At 44.9% G+C, this 23,764-nt stretch overlaps 1 protein-coding gene across 1 annotated transcript; it reads right to left on the reverse strand.

Annotated features, from left to right (window-relative positions):
- Positions 1-1,287: 1,287 nt before the first annotated feature.
- Positions 1,288-18,378, reverse strand: PKD2L1 (polycystin 2 like 1, transient receptor potential cation channel). Its single transcript, XM_009956485.1, has 15 exons — positions 18,084-18,378; positions 14,145-14,258; positions 12,662-12,789; positions 11,304-11,560; positions 10,237-10,461; positions 9,645-9,873; positions 9,115-9,285; positions 8,231-8,412; positions 5,986-6,106; positions 5,207-5,305; positions 4,311-4,432; positions 3,861-3,978; positions 3,494-3,630; positions 2,548-2,695; positions 1,288-1,476 (listed from the first exon to the last, which is right to left on the reverse strand). Exons 1-15 carry the CDS (start codon positions 18,376-18,378, stop codon positions 1,288-1,290), a joined length of 2,535 nt encoding a protein of 844 aa, XP_009954787.1.
- Positions 18,379-23,764: the final 5,386 nt, after the last annotated feature.

Genomic DNA, 23,764 nt, shown 5'->3' on the forward strand with positions numbered 1-23,764 from the left:
TGATTAAGATATTTGAAATACATTTACAGTGGTCCTGTAATAGCAGCAATAGTCTGCACCAACTACAAGGAAAGAGAAGTCTCAGCAAAGTGAAAAATGCCTGGAAAAGACGTATTTTGCATGTGGTTGAAAAACTGACATTCATCTCATTTTCACAATATTCTTCAAATGAAATGGTGTCAGGACCCACACCTGCAAACCAAATTATTTCCTTGACAGAAGAGAGAAGCATCGTGACTTCATAAATCATAGAATCACAGAATGGTTTGGGTTGGAAGGACCAGGGCAGGTTGGGTTGGAAGGACCTTCCACTAGACCAGGTTGCTCAAAGCACCATCCAACCTGTCCTTGAACGTTTCCAGGGAGGGGGTCCACAACTTCCCTGGGCAACCTCTTCCAGTGTCTCAACACCCTCACAGTAAAGAATTTCTTGCTAATATCTAGTCTTTTAGGTTGAAACCACTAATAAAATATGGTGCTAGTTTTGTGAAGTGCCTTGAAATGCAATTTGAGGAATGTGAAAATAGACTACATAGACTTCTTAGTGTCAACAGCTGCATTATAAACCATATAACCAGAAGTCTGTTCCCTAACACTCAGACCTAGGACTCTACCAGTAACAACTGCTTCTCTGTTTATGATATTTCAGATGTCCTCCCAATTACACTGGGAGTCAACTCTCATTCTAGTTATCCGGAGTCAGGTGCTAGTATCCTCTTTTCTCAACGTCTAAATCTAAGGTACTGAGAGGGTTACCAAAGCATTCTGGAAACAAACTACAACAGAACAAAACTGTTGGTAACCAGGTAGACACAAACAAATTTGTCCTTTCTATCTCACACTAATGATTATATTCTGCTTTGTTTGCATGATAAACACGTCTTTGTTCTGCAGACAATTGTGTGTGTTGGAAACAAGTTGCAATGTGCCACACTGGACACACATGTCCACAGAGTTCTGAGATCTCTACTTTTTGGGAAATGACAGATTAAAAGACTTTGTGTCGGCCTGTTCAGAGGCAGAAACCTAATACATCACCTGGTTCCAAATTTCTACCTACTGCAGAGATATAAGAGGTGGAAGCTCTAGCTCTGTGATATTATGTATCATTACACTGGAAAAGAGCATCCCTGATTTTTCACATCACCAGTTCCTGGCAAGAGTGGTGTCTGTGTCCAGCTGTCCAGATTATTCTAACAGTGGGGAAACAACTGACAGTGACTTAGTACCATGGAAGCAAGGCTGGGAGCACTGGGCTGCTCACTAGAAGCGCACATCAGACTGTGGCTAGATGTTCCTGGGCACCTGAGACCCCGGCACACTTGACCTGGGCAAGATGGGATAGACCCCATTTTGGGAAGAGTTGCCACTCGAGTTGTTCCCCTGTACATATTTCATCCCCCAGCCTTCTGCTTCTTCTTTCCCCAGCTGGTCTAGGCTCTGGGGGAGCAGCTCTTCCTGACTGGGTTCTTCGTCCTGTGAACCAGAAGAAAGAGTGACCTGCAATGTTAGCAAGCTACCAAGAAGTCTAGCAACACTCCAGGAGAGGTACAAGGTGTGCATGATACTTAAATATCTTCCCACATTCTTCCAGAAATTAGTACAAGCTTGCCTGTCTATTAAAGATCCAATATACTGTTTGCTGCAATACAGTGATGAATGCACATTCAAACATCAAATAAATGAGGACAGGTTTATCCCTTTTCACCCTCTATGAGAATGTTCATAGAAATGCTGTGGCAAAGCAAATCTGCAAACAAACACTCGAATAAGCTTTCAGTCATGTTCACACAAGAAGTAGGCCCCCTCACCAAAACACTCTTTCAGATGAGAAGGGATCACAAGACTACTCTGCAAAAGAGAGGCTTCTTTCTGACTCAGTTAGGTCACTTTGTGCTGTTTGTCTATTCTCATTGTCAAAGCCATTAAAACATAAGGTAGACACAGCTCCCACATGCCTTGCTGCTTTTGACTTTAAAGCTGAAGACATAAAATATGCTGGTTGACATAAAATATGCTGGTTGACTGGATATAGGCAGTCTTTGGCAAAAGTCACAATTCTGCAATGAGATGCCATGGGCACACTGCTAACTATCTTCCACCTCATGGGTGATAAATAATCCACAGGCAAGATGTTAAGATCACAGTCCACAGCACTGTCATGAGCTGCTCTTGCTGGGAAGGACAGCCTGATTTTTTTAATGTCTGAGGATAAGCAGGTACAAAGCTTATGACTGACATCTACTGATGTGGTCTGAAGACAAGTGAATAGCATCCACTGCCACAGAAACGAATTTGGCCTCAAAGGAGCTGAAAGGTGTGTTTAAAGGCACTGTGATTAACTGGGGGGACATGAAAGCAAGAGGCTTTGTGTCACTTTGCTTGGACAGAAAAGGTTTGATCATACAAAATGCTGACCCTGCCCAACCCTTTTTGTCTTATGTCAATGAGAATTGGAAAAGCAAAGATGATACCAGGCCCTTTCACATAGCAGGGCTGGTCACCTGCCCTGAAGCCGGTTCAAATGCATGGTGAAGGGCTACCAACCTTGCTAACATTATCCAGTGGTTTGCCCAACAGGTCTGTCCTCTTCAGCTTGTTTATTTCCAGCATGTCTAGCTTGCTCACCACTGCATCAATCTTGGAGCCAATGCTGTTTATGGACTGTTCCAGCTGCAGCACACGTTGCAGGAGGCTGGGGGAGACATGGAGAGCATTTGCAAGCTTTTTCTTGTGATGAACAGTAGGATTTGCAGCAGACATCTCACAGACAATGGGCCAGACTTCAAAAAAGAATGAATGCTACACATCAGATACTTGATTCATACCCACTGAAGACATAACTCCCTGCTATACTGTGTTGTCACCTGTAATCAGTGGTTCTGCTCAGGATAGATCCCAACCAGTTTGAATCACAGGCCAGCCACAATATAATCTCATTGTTAAATATTGCACCTGCCTCTCTTTTGATATGGCCCTATGTGCATTGCTCAGTGTTTCTCAGTAGCAGAATCAGGGTCTCCTGATTCTCTGTGCTGTATTTTATCCCATGCTTCTCCTGTGGAAGAAACAGCCAAGTGTTATTCTCAGACCTGGAGGATGAAGGCCAACTAGGCTATGAGTCAAGGATATTTATTCCCACAGGACCTTCTGTAAAGGTATCAACTTCCCCTGGCCTAGTTATCCAGGCTACCTTCTGACCTGAAACATGACAGTGTATTGCCTGTGGCCAGCCAACAGCTGCAGAGGTAATTCAAGGGGCAGAAAGCAAAATTTCTTAACTCAATCTTTTATAGCAACAAGGAAACTACATTACAAGAACTGTCCCAGTCATCTCCTGACCTGCTCATTCACATGTGTGCAAGATAAAAAGAGACAAGGTCTTACTGAAACTGCTCAGCACCACTGTAAAGAGTTACATCAGGGAAGGAAGCAGCAGGGAATCACACCCCTCATTTGCAGAAGGATTAAACTACTGCCAGCACAAACATACACTTCGAACTCTTCTTCAGAGACCCAGCTGGCCTTATTGGCATGGTTATTCCTTGTTTCCATGTAGGTCAGATTCTCATCCAGGTTGTTGTCGCCATAGGATTTCCCCAAATTTTCAATTTCTGCATTCAAAGCAACCTAGAAGATAGATAAAGGAATTCCTGCAAAGCTGGATACCAACTCTGTGTCACCTTCACTGTGGATAACACAGAGTTTCACAGGCAGTGATATACTCAGCTGCTATCCAGGCAGAATTGGAGCGTATTTGAGTTGCCAGCTTAGTTTATACCACAAACCCAAAGATTTCTGAGGCCACTTTGGAGGGATCTCTGCCAAACAGAGGGTTACTTTCCTCGCCCCTTTTTTACCTTTTTTGCTTCTAGGTCATGCTTCATCTGCTGTTGCTCCCCTTCATCAAGGATGTGGTTGCCATCTTTGTCAAACCTGGAGAAGGCTGCTGTGATCTCATGGTCTGCATGGCCCAATCTGCAAAAGAATAGGAAGAGAAAGCTCAATGCACTGAATTACACTATTAAGCTCTAATAGTGCAGGAACACCCCTTCTGAAATCAGTGTCTTGTTTCCTCCTCTCAGTGACAAACCTGAACATCCCAAACGGGAAAGAGACAGTAACACAAACCTATTTAGAACAGGAGATTAAACATGTAAGGAAAGTTGATAACTTTTTTTTTTTTTTCAGTCTTACATTGCCCAGATCTGAGCTAACTGCTCTTCCGGCCTTGAAAACCAGAGAATTTAAATTACCTGTGTTACCAAGAGAAAGGACTAAGTGAGCATCCCTCAAGCTGACTCACTTACTCCTTCAAGCTGTTCTTGAAGTCTTCAAAGTCTAGTTCTTTTGTTCCATTCTTCAGTGCTTTCTGCACATCAGAAATCTGCTCTTTCTTCAGCTTCAGTCTCATGAGCGTCCGGTTGTAGCTCTGTTACCAAAGGTGCAAACAGACACAGAATTGTGCAGGTAGAACAGTGAAAAATAGGGCAGAACAGACAATGCAATAGAAGTGATCAGATGCTGAGTAACACAGGGAGATTTTAAGCTTTCCAGAAGCAAAAATACAACACTGCTGAATGAGCCTCATCTCTAAACTAGGATCACGCCTCCAAAGCAACACCAACATGATAGCTAGGGTCTCCATGACAAAGATTGCCCTCTGCTTTTCTCCTCCTGACTCTCCCTTTACCTTATCTCCCAGTCATCAGCTGTTTAAGATAATGTCTCAAATACTATTCTTTGCAGAATATTGGTCCCACAGCACAGAGAGTTGTGATCTTCCAGGACCTTTTCTGGAATTTGCTTATGGGAAATCCAGATGTAAACCACCAGATTTGCACCACTGTAACAGGCTCGGATTAGCAAAATAGGACCTGCTGTGTTATTGATCAAGCTACACTCTAGCGAGGACTGAAAGAGCTTTGTCTAGAGACTATCCTGGGAAGAAAAGTCTCTCAGAAACACTACCAGCATGCTCAAGTAACAGGATTCCTCCAAGCCCTGCTTTCTCATCTTCCCATTGCCAAAGGATCTGGGAGCTTGATTTATCCCAGAATGGAACTGTGACTCCTGTGTGCACCAAGACGGTGGATCTGGAGTTGGCAACCACTGTTTCTCTCTAATAAAGTCCATGTAGGTCAGGGACTTCCAGAAAACGCTTCAGGATTTAGCTAGAAATAGCACAGCTGTCACTATTCATCACCTGCTTCAAGATGTCTGAGAGCTGCAGCTCATCCTTCTGGTTTGAAAGCTCCTCCTTGACTTCTGAGTAGGTGTCATTGATGATGGCCAGAAACATGTTCTAGAAAAAGGGGAAGAAAAGCGATGAATAAACATGAGGCATCTTGCCTGCTTCAGCTGCTGAAGCAGCAAGAGACAGGCACAGATTTGCAGGGCTTAGTTAAACAAGGAGCTGTTTCCACATGGAATATCCTTTGGGTAAATTAACCTGGGTGAAGGGGAGGCCCACTTCAGTCACACAGTGCTTTCTCGCTGGGGAGGAGGTCCTTGCAGTTAAAGCAGTGTCTGGAGGTACATTTGTTCTCAGCTCAAATACCATCTTTAGTAGACTCTCCTGCAAGACCTTAGGTTGCATTTTGATTCCTGGCACTGTGTGTTTGACCTGGTCATTATGAGCATCTCTCTGCATCCATTGCCTAGGAAGCCAGAGACTGTCCCCCGTGCTTTGTTCAGTGCCTGCTACAGAGCAGCTGAACTGATCCCCTTGAATTTAGGTACCACATCATTGGTATTCCCAGTCAGTTTTAGTCTTCACCTTAAGGGATGTGAATATGGCCCTTAATCATACTAATCATCAAGTCCCCAACTGCTTTTTGTCTACTTTGATGTATGTGTAAAGCTATCGTAACAGAAACTTCCTTTCTTTCTAAGAATTTGCACTGGGCCTAACTCAGGGATTTTCAGAAGAGGTCTCTCAAACACTGCTGTCAATATGGGGACAAGGAAGGCTTTCTTGCTTACCAGGAGCACAAAGAAAACAAAGAACACATAGGTGATGAAGTAAATCGGCCCAAGGACCCTGTTGGCATTGTCAATGGAATTGTAGTCAAAGTCACCAAGAATGATCCGAAACTGGGTGAAGCTGGAAGAGAGCAAAAGCATAAGGTTACACAAAGGCACATACATTTATCCTACATTCTCAGTCTTGAGGTGAATCCTGAACCTGCCTGCAGCCCAGATGGTCATGGACACAAGCCAGAGCATGGTCTAAGTCACTCAGTCTGACTGCTGAGTTAAATGTACCCATAGTATTTCAGGGGGGAAGTGAGCTGATTGATTAGACTAAGAGCTGGCTGGAAAGTAAAACATGGTTTCCACATAAATTTCTGGTTGTCCAAAGTGTGTTTTGGTCTAAACAGGAGTTAAAACCAAAAACAGTACAAACACAACCTGAATTTTCCCTTATAAAGGCATTTGACCCACTGAATCCTTCTCTTGCAAGAGAGTTCATGACACTGTGGAGAGGATGTTAGTACTGGATTGTGCTCTTCACCCTTTTGCAATTCATAGCCCCTATAACGAAGGAAATTTAAGTCAATTGATTAAAAGTTTGTGTATCTCAGTTATCTCTTGTAGACCCCTTAAAGGCAGGACCCAGATGCCAGAGGTCTGTGGGACACAGGCTGAATCATAGAATCATACAACAGTTTCGGTTGGAAGAGACCTTCAAGATCATCGAGTCCAACCTTTGTCCTAGCTCTTTAAACACCACTAAACCATGTTGCTAAGTACAACATCTACCCATCTCTTAAACACCTCCAGGGATGGTGACTCCCCCACCTCCCTGGGCAGGCTGTTCCAATGCCTGACAACCATTTCAGTAAAGAAATTCTTCCTAATATCCAGCCTGAACCTCCCCTGGTGCAGCTTAAGGTCACTTCTGAAAATCCTGCCTGAGAAATGCAAAGTTCCATTCCAGATTCCTTGCATTTGGAGTCTTTAGGGAGCAGGGAATGTTTTCCAGGTCTAAGGAAAAGGAACATGGCATTGCGTCCTCTTCTTTGGATTAAATTGTCCCAATTCAGTGATGTTGAAATGTCTCCTTCCAGTAAGAAATTGTTTTCATCTCTTGCTTTGAAAATGTCTACTTAATCTTATTTAGACTATTATACAGCATATTTTAGAAAACTCCATGCTGAATTTGTATTAAAATTAGCGTATTATAAGACTACCAACTTTCAGAAATGAAGTAGAGTTGCTATCTTATCAAAATCAGATATATTTGCAAATAATATAAAAATGAAGTTCCTGACTTTTTCATTTCAGTGTTTAAAGCTGTCATCTTGATAAGATAAATGTATTACTTCTGCTTTTCCTTATGAAAACTCTGTAGCAACAAACAGTATTCCTTCCAAATTTTTCTTTCAATTGAAGTGCACTGTCTGATAAAAAACAGAAAAGTTTTCACACAGCTGTTGTGCAGACACCAGAATGATGTGATCAGCAAGTGTGTTTGGAAGCCAGAGAATTTCAAAACTCTGGAGCTTCTATCTGGGCCTCTTCCATATTAAAAAAATTTTAAAAAAAAAAAAAATCACTCTGAGCCTACCTCAAAACATTGTTTTGAGCTATTTAGTTCTTACCACCAGAATTACAGAGAAGTTTAACCTAACTAGGCCTAAAGACATCTGCTGGCATATGAAACCACAAACTTCTCAAGGTCTCAGTGACAGTCAGACAGTGTAATTCTACCACCTTTATGGATCCACAGCAGGTGAGAAGGTGACAGAAGGTCCTGCAGAACAGAAACTAAATTATCAGCTGAGATATGATGCTTTTCTGCAGAAAGACATTAAACCACTCTGCAAGTTGAGTACCCTTGGTGTGCCTAAGAGCTCCGCATCAAGGGAAGCTGTCTAGGCTTCAGTAAACTGAAACACCTCACTAAACACTCTCATGGAAAGGCTGGGATTTCTGTTGAATTGTAGGGCTGCAAGGAGTCTTGAAGTCTGGTAGGATCAGCTACTCTCATCTCTACTGATAAACACCAGACAACCAGAAGTCTGTCTGTAACCCTCAATTTTCTCACTGTATTCTTTTGTCCATGAAGATGTCACAGCTGGAGGACTGTGAGTGACTTATTAACCATTGTGGCTTTATTACAACAGCTGTCTGATATCCAGATTTGCTGTTGGGGAGAGGTCGGAAAGCAGTTAAAATCCTTCTGATGAAATGATGGAAACATGGTTCTGACTTACACACTTACATGCATTTAACAAAGGTACTAAAGTTTTCCACTTGCGTCCCAAAAAGAAGGTAACCCAGCTGGGCATAGGCAAAGAAGACAATGAAGAACATAATGGCAAAGCCCAGGATGTCCTTGGCACAGCGTGCCAGTGTGGAGGAGAGCTGGGTCATTGTTTTGTTAAAGCTAATATACTTGAATATCTGCAAGAGGAAAGAACATGGACAAAGTTAGGCCAAACCATCAGCTAGGACAGTCTCTTTCATATATGCACATGCTCACTAAGACAAGAGGTTCACTGTAGTACCAAAGCACAGAGAAGACAGCCAGGCTAGGGAAATGGTGGCTTAGTGTTCAGGATATTTGTCCCAGGTGTGTCATCATCCTCCTGTGCAATCATGAACATATGATTGTGTTCCCTGTGTCAAAGGGGAATGTAAAGAGGGACTGCTGTAAGGACAGATATCTTGAGGCCAATGAGGAGCTCCAAGTACTAGTGTGGCTTTTCACCATGCCAAGATGATTTTGTTGAAGTGCAAAGTCCATGCTAGCAGATGAGTAATTTCTAGTTGTTGGAGGATAATCTGGCAACCAACAACTAGAAAATGCTAAAACAGTACAGGATGGACAAAGTTACACTGTACTCAGCATTTTCTAAACCCACTTTTACACCACAATGTCTGAGCTCATCTCCCTCCCTGCCATCTCCAAATAACTAGCCTCAGAATGCAGGGTGAAAAGTTGTCTGGATTTGCTACAAAACAGAGCATATGACTGAGGAAAGTCCTCTGTTATATAGCTGTTACTCTCATTCACTCAGAGGGATGTAAGAGTCAACCCCCAAGCTATCTAGAGGAAGAGGTCTGAGACTTGAGGCCTAGCACCTCCCAGACCCCATATGATACCTTGATCCAGGCAAAGAACAAGTTGACTGCATTCATATTGTTGTACTGTGTCTGCCAGAATGCCAGGAACTCGAAGTCTGCATAGGTGTCTGGATGTTTCAGCAACTCTCCCAACAGTCTGTTCACCTCAGTGGTGCGAAAGATGTGAAACCCAATAGCGACGATGGAAAGCTGCAAGGAGGAAGAGTCTGCAGTGACTGCTGTACCTATGCTTTCCACAGGAATTAAAGTGTCACAGAATTACTTGGAATCACACTTCACAATTGCAGTCTACTGGTGGAGGATGGAAATAAGGTCTTAATGCGCTGAATGATGCCTTGACTTCACAGGCATCTGTAAGGAATTTTCTCTTAAGAGCGGATAGAAGAGCATGTGTCCATTTGCTCTGCTAGTTCATTTTGCTATAAGAGCAAAACATATTTCAGCTCTTGTCTTATCTAGACCAGTTTCCCCATTCCTTCATTTATTTTGGCTCTTATACCTCTCTGCCATTGCTTCCAAAAAAAAAAAAAGTGTGAAAGGATCCTCACCAGAATGACAACCACATCCAGGATGTTCCAGATGCTGGTGAAGTACTGAAGCTTGTGGATACGCAGCTCCAAAATCTCCTCCACCACATAGTAGAAAATGAAGACACAGAAGACAATTTCACAGGCAACAATGAAGAAGTCCCATGCACTGACATATCGTATAAGCTTGACTGTCCGGATTTGCGAGGAGGGAATGGCACCACCAGTGGCTGGAAACTCAACCACTAACCTTGAAGGGGACAAGAAAACTCTGGTAGTACAAACAGGGGGATGAAGGTTCTTAGATGATGTTGAGAGGCATCAAACCTGAGCATGAGCAATCCACCAAACCATGAGTGGAAGCGTTGTGCATGTGTTCACTCAGCCTTATCTCTGCTGCTTCACTGCCCATGATAGGAAAGGGTGAAAGTGAAGAGAAGTATGACTAGCTATGTCAGGAAGACCAAGTCTTCTAACTAATCCATACAATATCCACTGACACCACTCGGTCCTACCCTGCTGGTGGATCATATTAAAATATTTGCATTTTAAGAATCTGTGGCCCTGAGGAAGAAGAAAGAGGCAGAAGAATTTTCAGTGGGACTCAGCTTACCTCAGAACACAGAACAGATTGATATTTGCATTATACACAGAGAAATCAATGAAAACAACTCGTGTCCCCCGATCTAGCCACAATTTCTCTTTCAAAACTTGCAGGTCTTCAGCACTCTCTTCTCTAGTCAACTTGAGGTCTATGTAGTATCCTCCCCCACTGTAACTGTTTAGTCTTCCCCAGTGAGATGAGCCACCCAGCTCCTCCTCAGAATGGTACCTCCACCTGCAACAGACAAGCCATAAGCAAAGTTATCACCACCCGAGGCCTGGATATGACCTTGTAGCCAGGAGAAATTAGACTATATCTTCAAGAGACAGAGCAGTTTTTAAATAAAAAGTTGGCATTTAATTACTGTTCTGGATCTAAGCCTACATCAGTTCTTCATTATTTTTGGATTTCTGATCAAGTGATTCCCAGTAGTGACACAACATGAATTGCAATACTACAGAGGGAAAATTCTACAGGTTCGTTGGCTATGCCACAGTGCTGTTTGCATGGAGGTTACTCCTAGGATCTGCTGTGTCACCTTCTACCATGTTGAACGCAATCCTCTGCTTAGAACACACTTGCACTCATATTTCCTTACGAACAATAGCTTCTCATTCACAGACCAAGACTCATGTAGTGAGCAAAGTTATTAGACTGCAGCTACCTCACATTATTATAGGGAAACAGGTTTTCAAGATGAGAGAGATGCACTCCCTTCTCTCTGGCTCCTGAAATCCAGGAGGGAAGCAGATAGCATCTATTCAATAGACCTGGTCCCGAAGGTCTCTATTTATCCTCACCCTCTTAGAAACAGGCACCAATTTCTACTTCATTCTGCACTGGATTTTTCATGGCTTTCCCAATAGGTCCCACTCTGCCATTCTGTTGTGCTTTTCCTCAAAAAGACACTTGGCCTTATTGATAGACAAAAAGGACTTGCCGCCTCTGACTGCAAGGGGAATTCCAGTCTTATGTGAGAAACTCACCTCTGGCATCCTGCAGCTCAGCAGATCTTATTTTAACTAGAAGAGACTGATCTGAATTTTCTTATTCTAAACAGCAGAGGATGTACTTACGCGGTTCCATTGATGAGCCCAAAGGAAACCTTTTCCTCCTTGTCTTCTGAATATACATCATAGCACCCTGAGATTTCCTCCTTGAAGTCATCATGGACCACACAGGAATTGTTCTTCACCTTCAGTTGTCGCATGCGGGGGACACCCAGCAGCAGGTTCTCATAATAGATGCATGACTGGGTGCTGCGCGTGACTAGGGACTTGTTGTTGTACCACTTTGTCCAGTAAAGATTATCCAGAAGGGGGCCTTGTGCATACTGCAAAAGAGGGAGAAGAGAACAACAACTTCATAGTCCGGGCTTGAGATAGTAGGACCTGACCAACCCCACTCTAGTTCCCAGGATGGAAAGTAGAAGCTTGTGCTGGGAGAAGAAATAGGGCTGGTGGTAGAAGAGGGATGCTGGGCAACAGGGTCATTGCTGGCTCCTTACAGGCCTGTAATATGGTTGCTGCACCTTGTTGGGCTAATGAAGAGACAAGAGCCCCAGCAGGACTCTTTGTCCCTTCTGCTTCAGTGAGCGCAAGTCCCAAGGAATTGCCTTGACACAAGGTTTGAATTATGAAAAGGGCATGTGCCAGTGCCCTAGAAACAGTGGGGGAAAAACAATAGTGTCATAGTTCCCTGTACTTTTTTTAACACGACAGAAAAAGACAAAGCTAACTGACAAAAATTCTGGCTGACTGTCAGAGATAAGTGGTTGCAATATCTCAACAGCATTCACTGTGGCTCATATTATTCCTTCACCAGTTCTTTGATAGAAATGTGTTAGACCCGAGACATCTTTTCTCCTCTCTATTATCTTTGATAAAAGTCAGTGCAAATTTTAATCCAGCTTCCTCAGAAAGAATCTGTAGATGAGAGCAGCCCAAACATGAATTACAGGCAGGTTAACTATGCAGTTCCCACAATTGCCCACGAAAACAGACATAGGCCTGTTACTAAGACAACAGCATGAAGACATTGCACTGTAGGATTCAAAGCCATTTCTACCACAAGGAAACTTGGAGTGAATCACCTGGCCTCTCCAGGCTGGTTGTCCCTATCTGTGCAATGAGCATCATATCACAGCAATTTCTTTTTGTTATGTCCTGCCTCTTTAGCTGGTACATTATGGGGGAGTGAACACTCCTGGGAACACACAACACAGCCTAGCCAGTATTCTGGCCACAGTGCTCAGAGGTATAAATCGTATTTTAAATCGGTGGATATTTTGCATACAAATGATATTGATTGTAACTGTTGCTTGTAGCAGCAAAATGCCTTGATGAAATCACTAGGTAGCCCATTCAGAGGCAACTGAATATCCCAGTCTAGATAAGATTTCCAGGGCCCCATGCCAGGCTAGTTTTATACTCACCACCCAGAAGTCGGCCATGCTGCCAATGGACTGGAAGGACACACGGCTGTCTGAAGAGGTCTGCAGGAAGAGCTCAGACATCACTTTGGTGTAGTAATAGGCATTGGAACTTGTCATTCCATATGTCACTAAGAGAAGAGACAAGAGGAGGGTCCTCCCTTATACTTGAATATTGGAGCCTGACATAAATATGTTTATACATTCACTTTCTATATAGCTTACATTATCACAAGTAAAGCAAGCAAGGCACAAGAGAAAAATTCTTGGGAACTCTAATCATATTACTTTCTGCTTTTTTAGGGATTTACAAACTTATCTGTTGGATGTTTCAGAATTTAAAGTGTCAGACTGACGGACTATAAGAGTTTAGAAGCCAGAGAAGACCATTGGATGGTGCAACTGAACATCCTGGGTAACAATTTTTGTCCTCAGACAAAATTGCTGAGGGAAATTTTCTTTCTCAGAACAAAGTCCAGATCTGTATTTTGAAGTTCTGGTGTGAAGCCATGAAAGTATAGAGACCACCCCATTTTCCCAAGTGGAAAGCTCCAGGTAAGTTCTCGTCTAGCAAGAAACCTCAAACAGGAGCAGGCTCTAGCTTCCATGAACATGTTGTTTCAACTCTCCGGTGCTCCTTCCTGCAGAAAAACATCCATCATGGTGATCACTAAGAACATGTCCTACTCTTGAAAGGGTACCATGAAAATAAAGCAGCTGCTATTCAAGACCTCTCCCACCCCCCACCTCTGAATGAGTCAGTGAGTGACCATACATACGTGTGTGTGCTTGTCTTGGTTCTTTAGGAAGAGTGACTGAAGCACTGTCTCCCTGGGCCAGTGTGATAGCAACTCAGGTTGATATTGTCTGTCTATCTCTGCTGACATAGAATCCATGAAATATAATCCCCTTCACTGTCTTATGCCAAGGTGCTCATTTGTGATAATGACTGAACCTTCCCAAGAAACAAACAGCCATTGTTCTACCCACACAAAGTCCATTAGCATTCAGTACAGCGACGCATTAAATCCACCCAAGAATAACAGTGTGAGCTGCCATCTGCTTTATCACTTCAGCCAGCCCTCCAGTTTCAAAGCAGAAAATCTCCCTGAACCCTGTGTCTTTGATCTCAGGAAGTTTCTAGAGTTGCTCTCTGGGTCTTGAACATTTGCTGTGGAACTAAGAAAAGACCCTGGGCAGATTCTCTCGGGACTGTGTAGTCAATGGCTAGAACCGATAATGTGGATCGGAAAATACTGTTTAAACCTAACCAATATCAGTAAGGTCTAGAGCAATAATCAGTTATTTTACTTCTGTGTGCAGCAGCTATTCTGTAGGTTAATGACACACCTGATTGCTGTAGTGAGTGCATGTACAATAAATTTAACACCTACAACAGAGAGAGGAAATTTAATAATAAAACCTCACATTATTCTCCTCATGCTGCACAGAGAAAAGACACTTATGAGCTATGACAGCTACTTACATAGACAGATGTCCACCAAGAACACAATATAAACTAGCAGCTCTCGCAGTGTGGTCTTCACATAAAGTTCCCTGTTTTCAGCTGTGTTCTCAGTCAGCGTAGTGCCCCACAGACCTGTTGGGTATAAAGAAAAAATTGGAGAGTTTTAATAGCCGTTCTCAAAGGCCCTGTGAGGAGCTGAAGTCCTGTTCCCAAAGAACATCATCGGGAGGTAGGCCACTTGTCACTTTTCAATGCAAAACCACTTTTCGTTTCTCTTGACTAAGAGATGTAAAAATGTGTTAAATTACTCCTAAAAAGAACCATTCCAGCATGAACAAAAATATTTGGGTCTGATCAAAACTGAAATATATCAGTTTTCTTACTTTGCTAAATCACTCTCCAGTTTTCTGTCTGAGTTCATTATAAACTAATCTTTTCCTGCCTGTTTTTCAGCTTACTCTTTGCAGAAATTCAGTCTTGCCACCAGTAGTCTTGAAACCACAAAATTTCATCTCAGTCATCCATGGGCCAACAGCTGACCTTCTGATAGGACTTCCATAGCAAACTGCATCTGATGTTGGCTTTACATTTCTTAGTCCTTTTAGTGTACATTCAACCATCAGGCCCCAAATATTTGTCCCTTGCTCACCTAAAAACTCTTACAGATTTCTTGTAGGTCATAAGACTCAGTCAAATCACCCAACTCAATATTTTCAGCATAAAGTTTAGAGCCACATTATCTTCAGGATATCTATCAACGGAGCTCTGCTGACTTCAGTACAGTTACGCCAATTGCACCAGCTAGTGATCCAATTTCCTCTCATTAAATATCACCAGGGTTGATCAAAAAGAGAGAAACACTTCCTTTAAAGGGAGTCTTGATATTTTGGGTTTGATGAACCGCCTGAAACCATTAATATATTTGTTTGTTCTTTTTGTAATGGCTTTCTGTTGTGATTTCTGAAATAAACCTGAAGTTGAAAGGCATAAGAACTTCCACTTGAAAGCTTAGTGTTGAAAGCCATGTCAATAATACCCATAGTCTTGCTGCTTTGTGCATCTCCTATAGAGCTCAGCCCTGATGCTCATCACCAGTAGTATGCAACAATCACCCTCCTGCAAGCCAGGATCAAAGCTGATCAAAGGGTACACGTTTGAAGTCATCTTTGGCAGAAGACGAAGCACTTTTTTCTTTGGAGCAAGCAAAGGCGATATAGTGGTCTGTGTGCATTTACTCCTGTCCTTTCAACAGCTCTTTGGCATCTCAACAGATTAGAGAGCTTTTTGCACCATCAGCTACCACAGCAACTGTTGCAGCATCCACCCTTGCTCCTGGACAGACAAACCAGTAGCCTGTTTTGGACACGCCAGACCGGCAACAGAAATGAAAGCCTGGAAAAGATCTGGATTAACTCATGTGCAGGAGAGAGTATCATGTGGTCTATAGGAATCTCCACAACAGAGAAACAACCCCACTTATTTGTTCAAGTAACTTTTAAATGACCCGCTTCATCACTAGATAGGACTACATCACAATCTTTTAAAGGGTTTATTTGTTTTTTCATGAGGCAGGGAACCCCTACTATCCATGTGTTGGGAACAGAGGCATAGACTTTCTTTGCTTAGGGAGTAGAAGCGTACTCAGGAACACCTAAAATCAGGGACACTGAAATATCCTTGAAAACTTGGCTCAGAGACTTGCCCAAAATTATACCTGAAGGACCATGAGGCTTGTCCACTACCCTTTCAGATTATAATTGTAAAACTATATCAGTTGAGGTTTGGTTTCAGCCATTTCTTTAGGAAACATGCCATGGAAATATACCATCTCATACATGAAGCACGTCCCCATCTGTGTCTCCTTTGGCACCACCTACCCCCGTGGGGCTGCAACTGTTTTGGACATGACATTTGCAATAGAAAGATACTCAAGACTAGAAGACATCCAGGCTTCCTTGTGGCATCTTGCGTGACTATCTAGTACTCATAGGGCAGAGCAAAGAAAAAAACCCCAGAATCTAGAAAAGAGGCAATCAATGCAATTTGTTTGTAATTCTTGCCTTCCTGCTAGTCATAAGTTACTGGTAAGATTATTGACAACATCTACATTATCTTCCAAGGCTGCTTTTAAACCAGACTTGTGACCCAGGTGAGTAATAGCTCATGGTCTTGGGTACAGCTGGATCCTCTTCCAAACACAGTGGGAAGCTGGGTGTCCCTCGTTGGCCCCTGTGCCACCCAGATACCCAGCAAAGTCTGTCCGTAGGCTGTCCATGAAATAGCTGAAGTGGCAGGAGGCAGGCGGGAAGCAGGGGACACAGAATTGCTTGGACACAGTTTAGAGGGGAGCAGTGGCACTAGGAGCAGCAGCTACTCACTAGTAGACCAGCCTGGTAGCTGGTGAGGACAAGAAAAGAACTCAATAAACCAACTATGACCAGTACAGACATATAATTCCAAGGAATGTTTTTTTAAGCAAAAAAACCCACAAACTGTCCTTGGCTAAGCGACTTACCTTTACTACTTCTGTTTTCCATGTGAGGTGCTAAATGGATTAAATGGAAGGGGAGGAGAACCAGCAATATTTGGAGAGACAATGAAAAATAATGAGCACTTAGTAAAGATGCAAAGGAAGGATGCAAATTCTTCAAGGAAAAAGTCCCCACCTCAGTGAGCCTTTCTTCTGGCTGCACTGGCCTTTGGATCTCATCTTCCCACCTCTGGTCTCTCATACAACCCTGTTTACCACCCTTGCTGGCAGGACATGCAACAGTCATAGGAGAAGAAAATCCTATAGTTTCCTGACAGGTATTTTAATTTGCGTGCTCCAGTTTCAACCCTGGCATCTCACAAATGGAATTTTGATGAAAGTATGGATTTGTTTTTCCTTTTTAAGTCTCAAACAATGCCTAGAAGAAAGGATATCAGAATAAAACAAGTAAACGATACACTACCTCTGAGCAACCTGTAATTACCCACCAAGCCCACCCAGCACTGCTCCTTGGCCAAGAGAAACCTCTAAAGCTTCAGCTGCAACTTCTATATGAATTAGTAGTTTTAGATTGTAACTGCAACGACAAGTAAGAAAGAATTGATCATAGAGGGGCTGTGTAATTCAGGACCGGGCTATGCTCTTATTCACTGGTATGTACTGTTAGAAGGTACAGCTCTGAGAATGGTTCTTGCCTTCCAAGTCAGGAAGAAAAGACACATTGGCAAGAAAACAGTTTCTTGTGTTGGTTTCCCTGTTTTTACACTATTAGGACTTCATACCTTCTGTAAGAAACTGTTCAACAAATGCTCTTGCCCAGCTCTGTATTCTTACAGGAGATCTAACCTGCTCCCAGGGTTTTGGTTGCCTCTGAATAAGCCTACATAATATTTCATTCCCCTTTGTCTTTTAAACTGGGAACTAGCACCTCTTTCTTTCAACTGTCTTCATGCAAAGCCTTATTTGATACATTCCTGTTACCCTCTGCATTTCAGTCCTGACAGTGCTAGATTTTCTCTGGTGGATATTTATATCAGTTCTTAAGTTACTGTAACACAGGGGCCAGTACCACTCCAGCTAGAAAATGCACACAAAGACAGAATGGTCTCACAACTAGTGATGGCTCCTGTGGATCCAGGACACCTAAGCTCTGTCCAAAGCTCTGCCAACGGATTCACTGCATGACCCTGAGCACACCACTAAATCTGTCTGTACTTCCTGCCTTGTAGTAAAGGTAACAGAACAGACCCTGGAGCTACAGCAAGTCACACAGAACAAGGATGCTCTTTCCAGGTCAGCCAAAGATTATCTCCAGAATAATGCTGGTATATGTTGAGCAGGATCCTGGGCTACACAGACACTATGAATTTTCTACATTCTGCATCCCCACACTCGCCCCCGCGCTCCCCACCATTGCTTTTCCTGAGGACTAGTAAAACCTTTCTAGTGACATGTCAGAGCTTTACCTCGGATGCCTCTGAAGATGTAGAAGCAGCACTTGAGGAAAGGACTTGTCTTCCCATCCACAGCTTTGCTCTGCTCTTCCTGGTAACGCAATGAATCCCTCACCTCTTCAAAGTTCTCATAGGGATTCTCCAGGATGGATTTGGGGTTGTAGATGGCTCGAATCTTCAAGGAGGAAGAGGGAGAGCCATTGTAAACAGGGTTGTCCCAAGCTTTCTTCCCCACTGCCTGCAGTTCATGCTCCTCTGAGGCTCTAAAGTGGCTCTCAGCATTGTAGCTTAGGTGGGATGAGCTCATGGCTAGTCACTGACAGCAGAAGTACCTTGTAACTGGAATTGTGAATATTGCCTGCCCAGGCTGTAGTTACAAGCAGGCAGAGAGAGAAACAATTCCAGTTTGTCTGCTTCAGCAACCAGGAGAGGGCACACCAACAGCCCCCCCACAGGCAGCACACACCCTCTCTCGCTTTTAAACCAGCTCAGCTGGTGACACCTACTAGAGGGGTGGCACTACCCGTTTTTAGGAACCACCGTCAGCCCTATTATCCCAGCAGTCCTGGGAACACCGACACGTCCGGGAGACCTTCTCTGCTTCCCAACAGAGCTAACAGACCTAGATGCCGTCGTGGGAAGCGGAGGCTGCTAGGAGACAGTCCCTGGGTTGGGGGCGGCGGGGAGGAAGGGGAGGAGGCGGCTGGGATTTAACCGGACCCCTCAGGCTGCCTGCAGCCTCGATCAGGTCTAGGTGAAGCCCCGGCGGGGCGCAGAGAGGGCTGGGAGCTGGGGTAGGACACTCTGCAAACACCTCTGGGGAGAGGGACCGGGCGGGGAGCCTTTGCTCGGGGTGTCGGGGAAGTCCTGAATTTTTAGTGCAGCTCGAAAGAGCAGAAGCGCTCGGTGAGCGGCGGCAGCGGGTGGCTGCTGCGCTGGGCTCGGAGGCGTTGCAACTTGTGAGCCAAGCGCCGCGGGCGCTTCAGGAAGAAGCTGCTGATGCCGGTCAGCGTTCCCACAGCATCCTCTTTGCTATCTCATTGTTAAAAGCAGGAGTGAAAACTGGGAGGAAAGTTCTAGTGGTTCATTCGGAACCAGGGGCTGGACTCCTGCTTTTGCAGAATTTCCATAAGCCCTGCAGTGCCTGCTGGCCCTGAGGCAAGCCTGAGGAAAAAAAAAAAAAAAAAAAAAGGATTATACCAGGCAGAACTAGAAATAATAAGTTAGGGGTTGCCAGCATTCACCCACTGACCAGCAGTGAGAAGTAGACCCAGGCCGTGCAGGTGCTGGAGGCCTGTACCTGTACCCCTGGAGGGAAGGCTCAGGTGATGGCTTAACCCTGGGATGTTGGGCTTCTATCTTGGTGATGAGATGACAAATGAATGTATAACCTGAGTCTGAGCCTTCCTCAGGTCTGAATACCTAATTTGGAAGAGGTGCTTCTCCATGGGTACTGATGGTAGCTACTTTTCTGATATTACCCAAGGAAGCAACATTTCTCTTACACCTGTAGGACCACAGGGTTCAAAGGTACAAGCATGGCTGTTTTCTCTGGACTGCCATGTTCATGCAGGTGACATTGCCAGGCCAGCTGGGATGTGCAGAGATGTCCCCTAGATGTCACCTACCTAATAATGGCACTGAGCAGCTGCTTGAACAACAGTGACGTTCAAGACCTAATTCGTCACAGGGCACTAGGAGGGCAGCAGCTCGTTGGAAGGTCACTGGAGGTCTGGGCTGGACCCTTGAACTGAATTTGGTATTATTAGGACCTGTTGTGTTTTATTACTCCCAAGCAAAATGAGAGCAGTGGAATGGAGTCAATGGGGTAAATGGATGGAAAACTTTTGCAGAGCTCTCCAGCAGCTGGAACACTGAGGGATGAGACCTCAGTGTGAGGCCACATGCCAGGGCCAGACATCCCACTGCACCCCTGGGACCATACAGCAGATCCATGCCCATGCACAGGCAGCATGGCTTACGGTGCAGAGCTGCTGCTTGGGGGGGGCATGTGGGTTTATTCACAGTGCATCTCTTGCTGCCTGTGGCACAGCACCACTTCACATCACATCATATCATGCAGGGCCCAGGTACAATGCAGATCTGCCTTCTCGCTGGCTAGGGCATGGAGCAGGTTGTGAGAGGGGGGACCTTGACCTTCTGTGTTGAAAGACTGAGTCACCCACCAAGCCCAGAAGGCAGGTCATGTCTGTGTCACCTGAACTTGAACAGCCTAAGGCAGGGCAGAATAAAGAGCACCTTGTAATTAAGGAAACACACGCAGCGCTTTGCAGGCAGGCTGGAACGGTTCATTCATTTGTGCAGGTCTGTAAAGGTCTTTTTCAGTCGGTAAACTTGAACTGTACTGATAGTGCATGCTTCAGTTTTGGAAGGAAATCTAGGTGGGGCTTCAGTTGTCTAGCTGGCTTGCAAAATGATACAAGCACTTCCTTGCTAGGAGGCAGGACATGCGTTTGCATAGGAAGCTGCCTCGTTTTGCACTAGATGGCGCAGTGAGATGTATCAGCTGAGGGAGAACATGACCCAAACCTTAGGACCTCATAAATCACCATGCTATGTGTTGCCCTCTGTGGTGTTTGATGTAAAACCCTGTAGAGCACCAGCATTTGCTGGCTAAGGAGTGACACATGTCTGATAGCACCTTTCAGCACTTACCCCACGTCTTTATTCCTTCCAGTGGCTTAGGCCTTATTCACCAACCTTTCATTCTTGCGAAAATCAGCCAACAGAATTTCTCTTCTCCATTCTTCCCCTCCCCCCCCCCCCCGCCCCCGCATTTGTTGATGGCCTTTTTTCAGCAGACCTAGAAGACACCTTTCAGCAGTACCCAGCAAGGACCATTTCTAAAACCACAAACCACTATCACAGTAGGATTCATCATGCTAGGATAAGACAAAGGAGCACAGCTCCAGAAGTTTTCCTGTTAATAAATTCCTTAAAACATGATGTGGGTCAGAGTTCCTGGACTGACCACTCATTCATTGCACAGAGAGGTTCCCCAAGCAGGAGGGCTGTCAGCAGAACTACTCACACCCAGCTACAGGCAAACAAACAAACAAACAAAAATCATAGCATTCACTGCATTTACGGCAGAGGAACTCCAGGTTTGCTGCACCTATTTTCACTGGCTTGTTTCTAAGAGTCAGTTCTGATACTCCAAGGAGAGCCTGGAAATTTGTCCTGGGGCAGAGGCAAGGACCGGGAAGAAACACAGTGAGTGTTCTGAGATATAAAAAGCCACTGTGAAGAAGACATAATTTGTTCATTGTGACTGCAGGGATGGAGATTTATTTTAGGCATGGAGGGAAGCCATTGAGCAGGTGAGAGGAAGAAAGCTGTAGAAGAGTTCACCTAGGGAGGGGATACATTCCCTGCTGTTGGAGAATGTTGTATGAACAGGTTAAGTGAAGCTGTCTTAAGAGATGATGAGAGAGGGGGGAGGTAGGCTAGATGACCTCTAAAGGCCCTTTCCATCACAGAAGTATGTGATGCTAGGATTAGGCCTCCAATCCCTGTCAGCCGGCCAGCAGCTTCATTAGATAACCTGTGAGCTATGCATCCCGAGCATCTCAAGTCTTGCAGTAGGCTACAAGCAGCTGACAGCTGGCTTGCATTCACCTATGAATGAAACAGTAATTCCACGCTGGAGGGAATAATGGCTTTTTTAAAATAATGAAAATATTTCACCTATTGGAAATCATGTGAGAAGAGGAGAAAGGGAGAAGAGTTACATTTTTAAAATCCAACAAATAATCGTGGTATATTGTTTGCATAATGTCGTCAGTGCTCTGCCTTCATTTAAATTGTGGATTCAAATGGCTAATTGAAACAAAATGCTTAACATAAAAAAAAATAAAAATCAAGTTATCTTGAGGTACACACACACAAACACCCTGTGTTGGGTTTGTGTCTGGTGGGGTTTTGGTGGCAGGGGAGGGGGCTACAGAGGTGGCTCCTGTAAGAGGCTTTGAGAAGCTCCCCCGGCTCCAATTTGGACCCACCTCTGGCCAAGGTAAGACCAATAGCACCCCTGCAAATAACTCTATTTAAGGGTGGAAAAACTTCTTGAGGAGTTCTTTGTTCGTCTGTCTGTGTTTGTGAGTGGAAGAGAGGAGGGGGATGTGAGAGAGACAACCCTGCAGACACTCAGGTCAGTAAGGAGAGGGAGAGCTGTGCCAGAGCAAATGTTCCCCTGAGGCCCGCGGTGGGGTGGCAGCTAAGCCCCTGCAGCCCCTGGAGCCCAGCGGTGGCCCAGAGGTTGGCCTGCAGCCTGCGGAGCACCCCAGGCCGGAGCAGGGATCAGGCCCGCAGCAGGCCACGGCTCCGAGGCAGCCCGCGCTGGAGCAGCCCATCAGTGGGAGGGCGGCAGCCCCGGTAGGGACCCGCGCTGGGGTGGTTCTGGGGTGCTGCGGCCCCGTGGGGAGGACTCACGTTGAGGCAGTTCATGGAGGGCTGTCTGCCATGAGAGGGACCCCGTGGTGGGGCAGGGGAGGGCTGCGAGGGCCCCTCTCCCTGAGAGGGAAGGAGCAGCAGAGACACGTTGTGCCGGACAGACTGTAACACCCATTCCCTGCCCTTTGCGCTGCTGGGGGGGAAGAGGGAGCAGGGCTGAGCCCGGGAAGAAGGGAGGGGTGGGGGGAAGGTGTGTTTTTAAGACCTGGTTGTTTTTGTCATTGTCCTTGGTGGTGGTGGTTGTTTATTAAATTGATGTTGTTTTTCTCGAGCTGGGTCTGTCTTTTGCCCGTGACCATAACTGGTAGGTGAGCCCTCCCTGTCCTTTGTCTCGACCCTCCAGACCTTTGGTTGTATTTTCCCCTCCCCATCCCTCAGGAGACTGGGTAGGGGTGAGAGAGCGGCTGTGCGGGGCTTTGTTGCCGGCTGGGTGGGCTCAAACCACCACCACCACCCTCCCCCCCCCGGTTTTCTGTTGAGATCCCCAGCAACCAAAAGACTTAAAGCCACCACTGCAGCGCTAAATAGAACAAAATACAGATACTATCTACCAAGTAACACTGCTATCACAAAAAAAGACGGTCTGTAAGAACAAGGAATATCCTTTATTACACTGCCATAGTTAGGAAACCACAGACCTGCATAAAACCTCCTTCAGGTTCCTGCAAATCTTCTCACACACAAAAAAAATAAATAAAAGGCTTACATTTCTAAAAACATGTTTTCCCAGTGATGTCTTCTGGCCTAATAAAATATATTGCCTTTCCCCATGCCCCTTGTCTTGTTTACAGCAGTAACTGGCTCATCCACAGCTATGACAACTCTCCTGCTGTAACAGGTCAAATTCTGCAGCACCTACCCACAGCTCAGCAGCAGCTGGGCAGGCACTGCAACCCTGGAAGCTTTGCATCCTCCAGAAATTGTACTCAAGTAACCTAGTGCAAAGATCTCTGGAAACAGGACAGAATGTGATGGTGGGAAAAGGAATATACGTGCCAGGTATACATCAAGTGCTCATGACTCTTTTAGCAATTACACACTTAGTATCCACCAACTTGCATAGTATTACCATGAGTTTGTCATCAGTCTCTCGACCTGACCCAAACCTGCCCTTCTTCACCAGCTTGTCACAGGGGTGTGAGCTAATCTGATTGGGGTGACAGAATTTTTCTCTCAGGGGCATCATACAGTTTGGCTTACTTGTGTTTGTGATTATGGGG

This window comes from Leptosomus discolor, chromosome 6 (genome assembly GCF_034619465.1).
Source record: "Leptosomus discolor isolate bLepDis1 chromosome 6, bLepDis1.hap2, whole genome shotgun sequence".
NCBI classification, from domain to species: Eukaryota; Metazoa; Chordata; class Aves; order Leptosomiformes; family Leptosomidae; genus Leptosomus; species Leptosomus discolor.

What these genes read in the sequence shown, in the direction of transcription:
- PKD2L1 (XM_009956485.1), bottom strand. Translation starts at nt 18,378, where the DNA reads ATGAGCTCATCCCACCTAAGCTACAATGCTGAGAGCCACTTTAGAGCC. An exon ending in TTGTTTTCTTTGTGCTCCTG is followed by an intron (nt 5,306 to 5,985) that starts GTAAGCAAGAAA and finishes CCCTTTTTCTAG; the next exon opens with AACATGTTTCTGGCCATCAT. An exon ending in TCTGAAGAAGAGTTCGAAGT is followed by an intron (nt 2,696 to 3,493) that starts GTATGTTTGTGC and finishes TGTCTCCCCCAG; the next exon opens with CCTCCTGCAACGTGTGCTGC.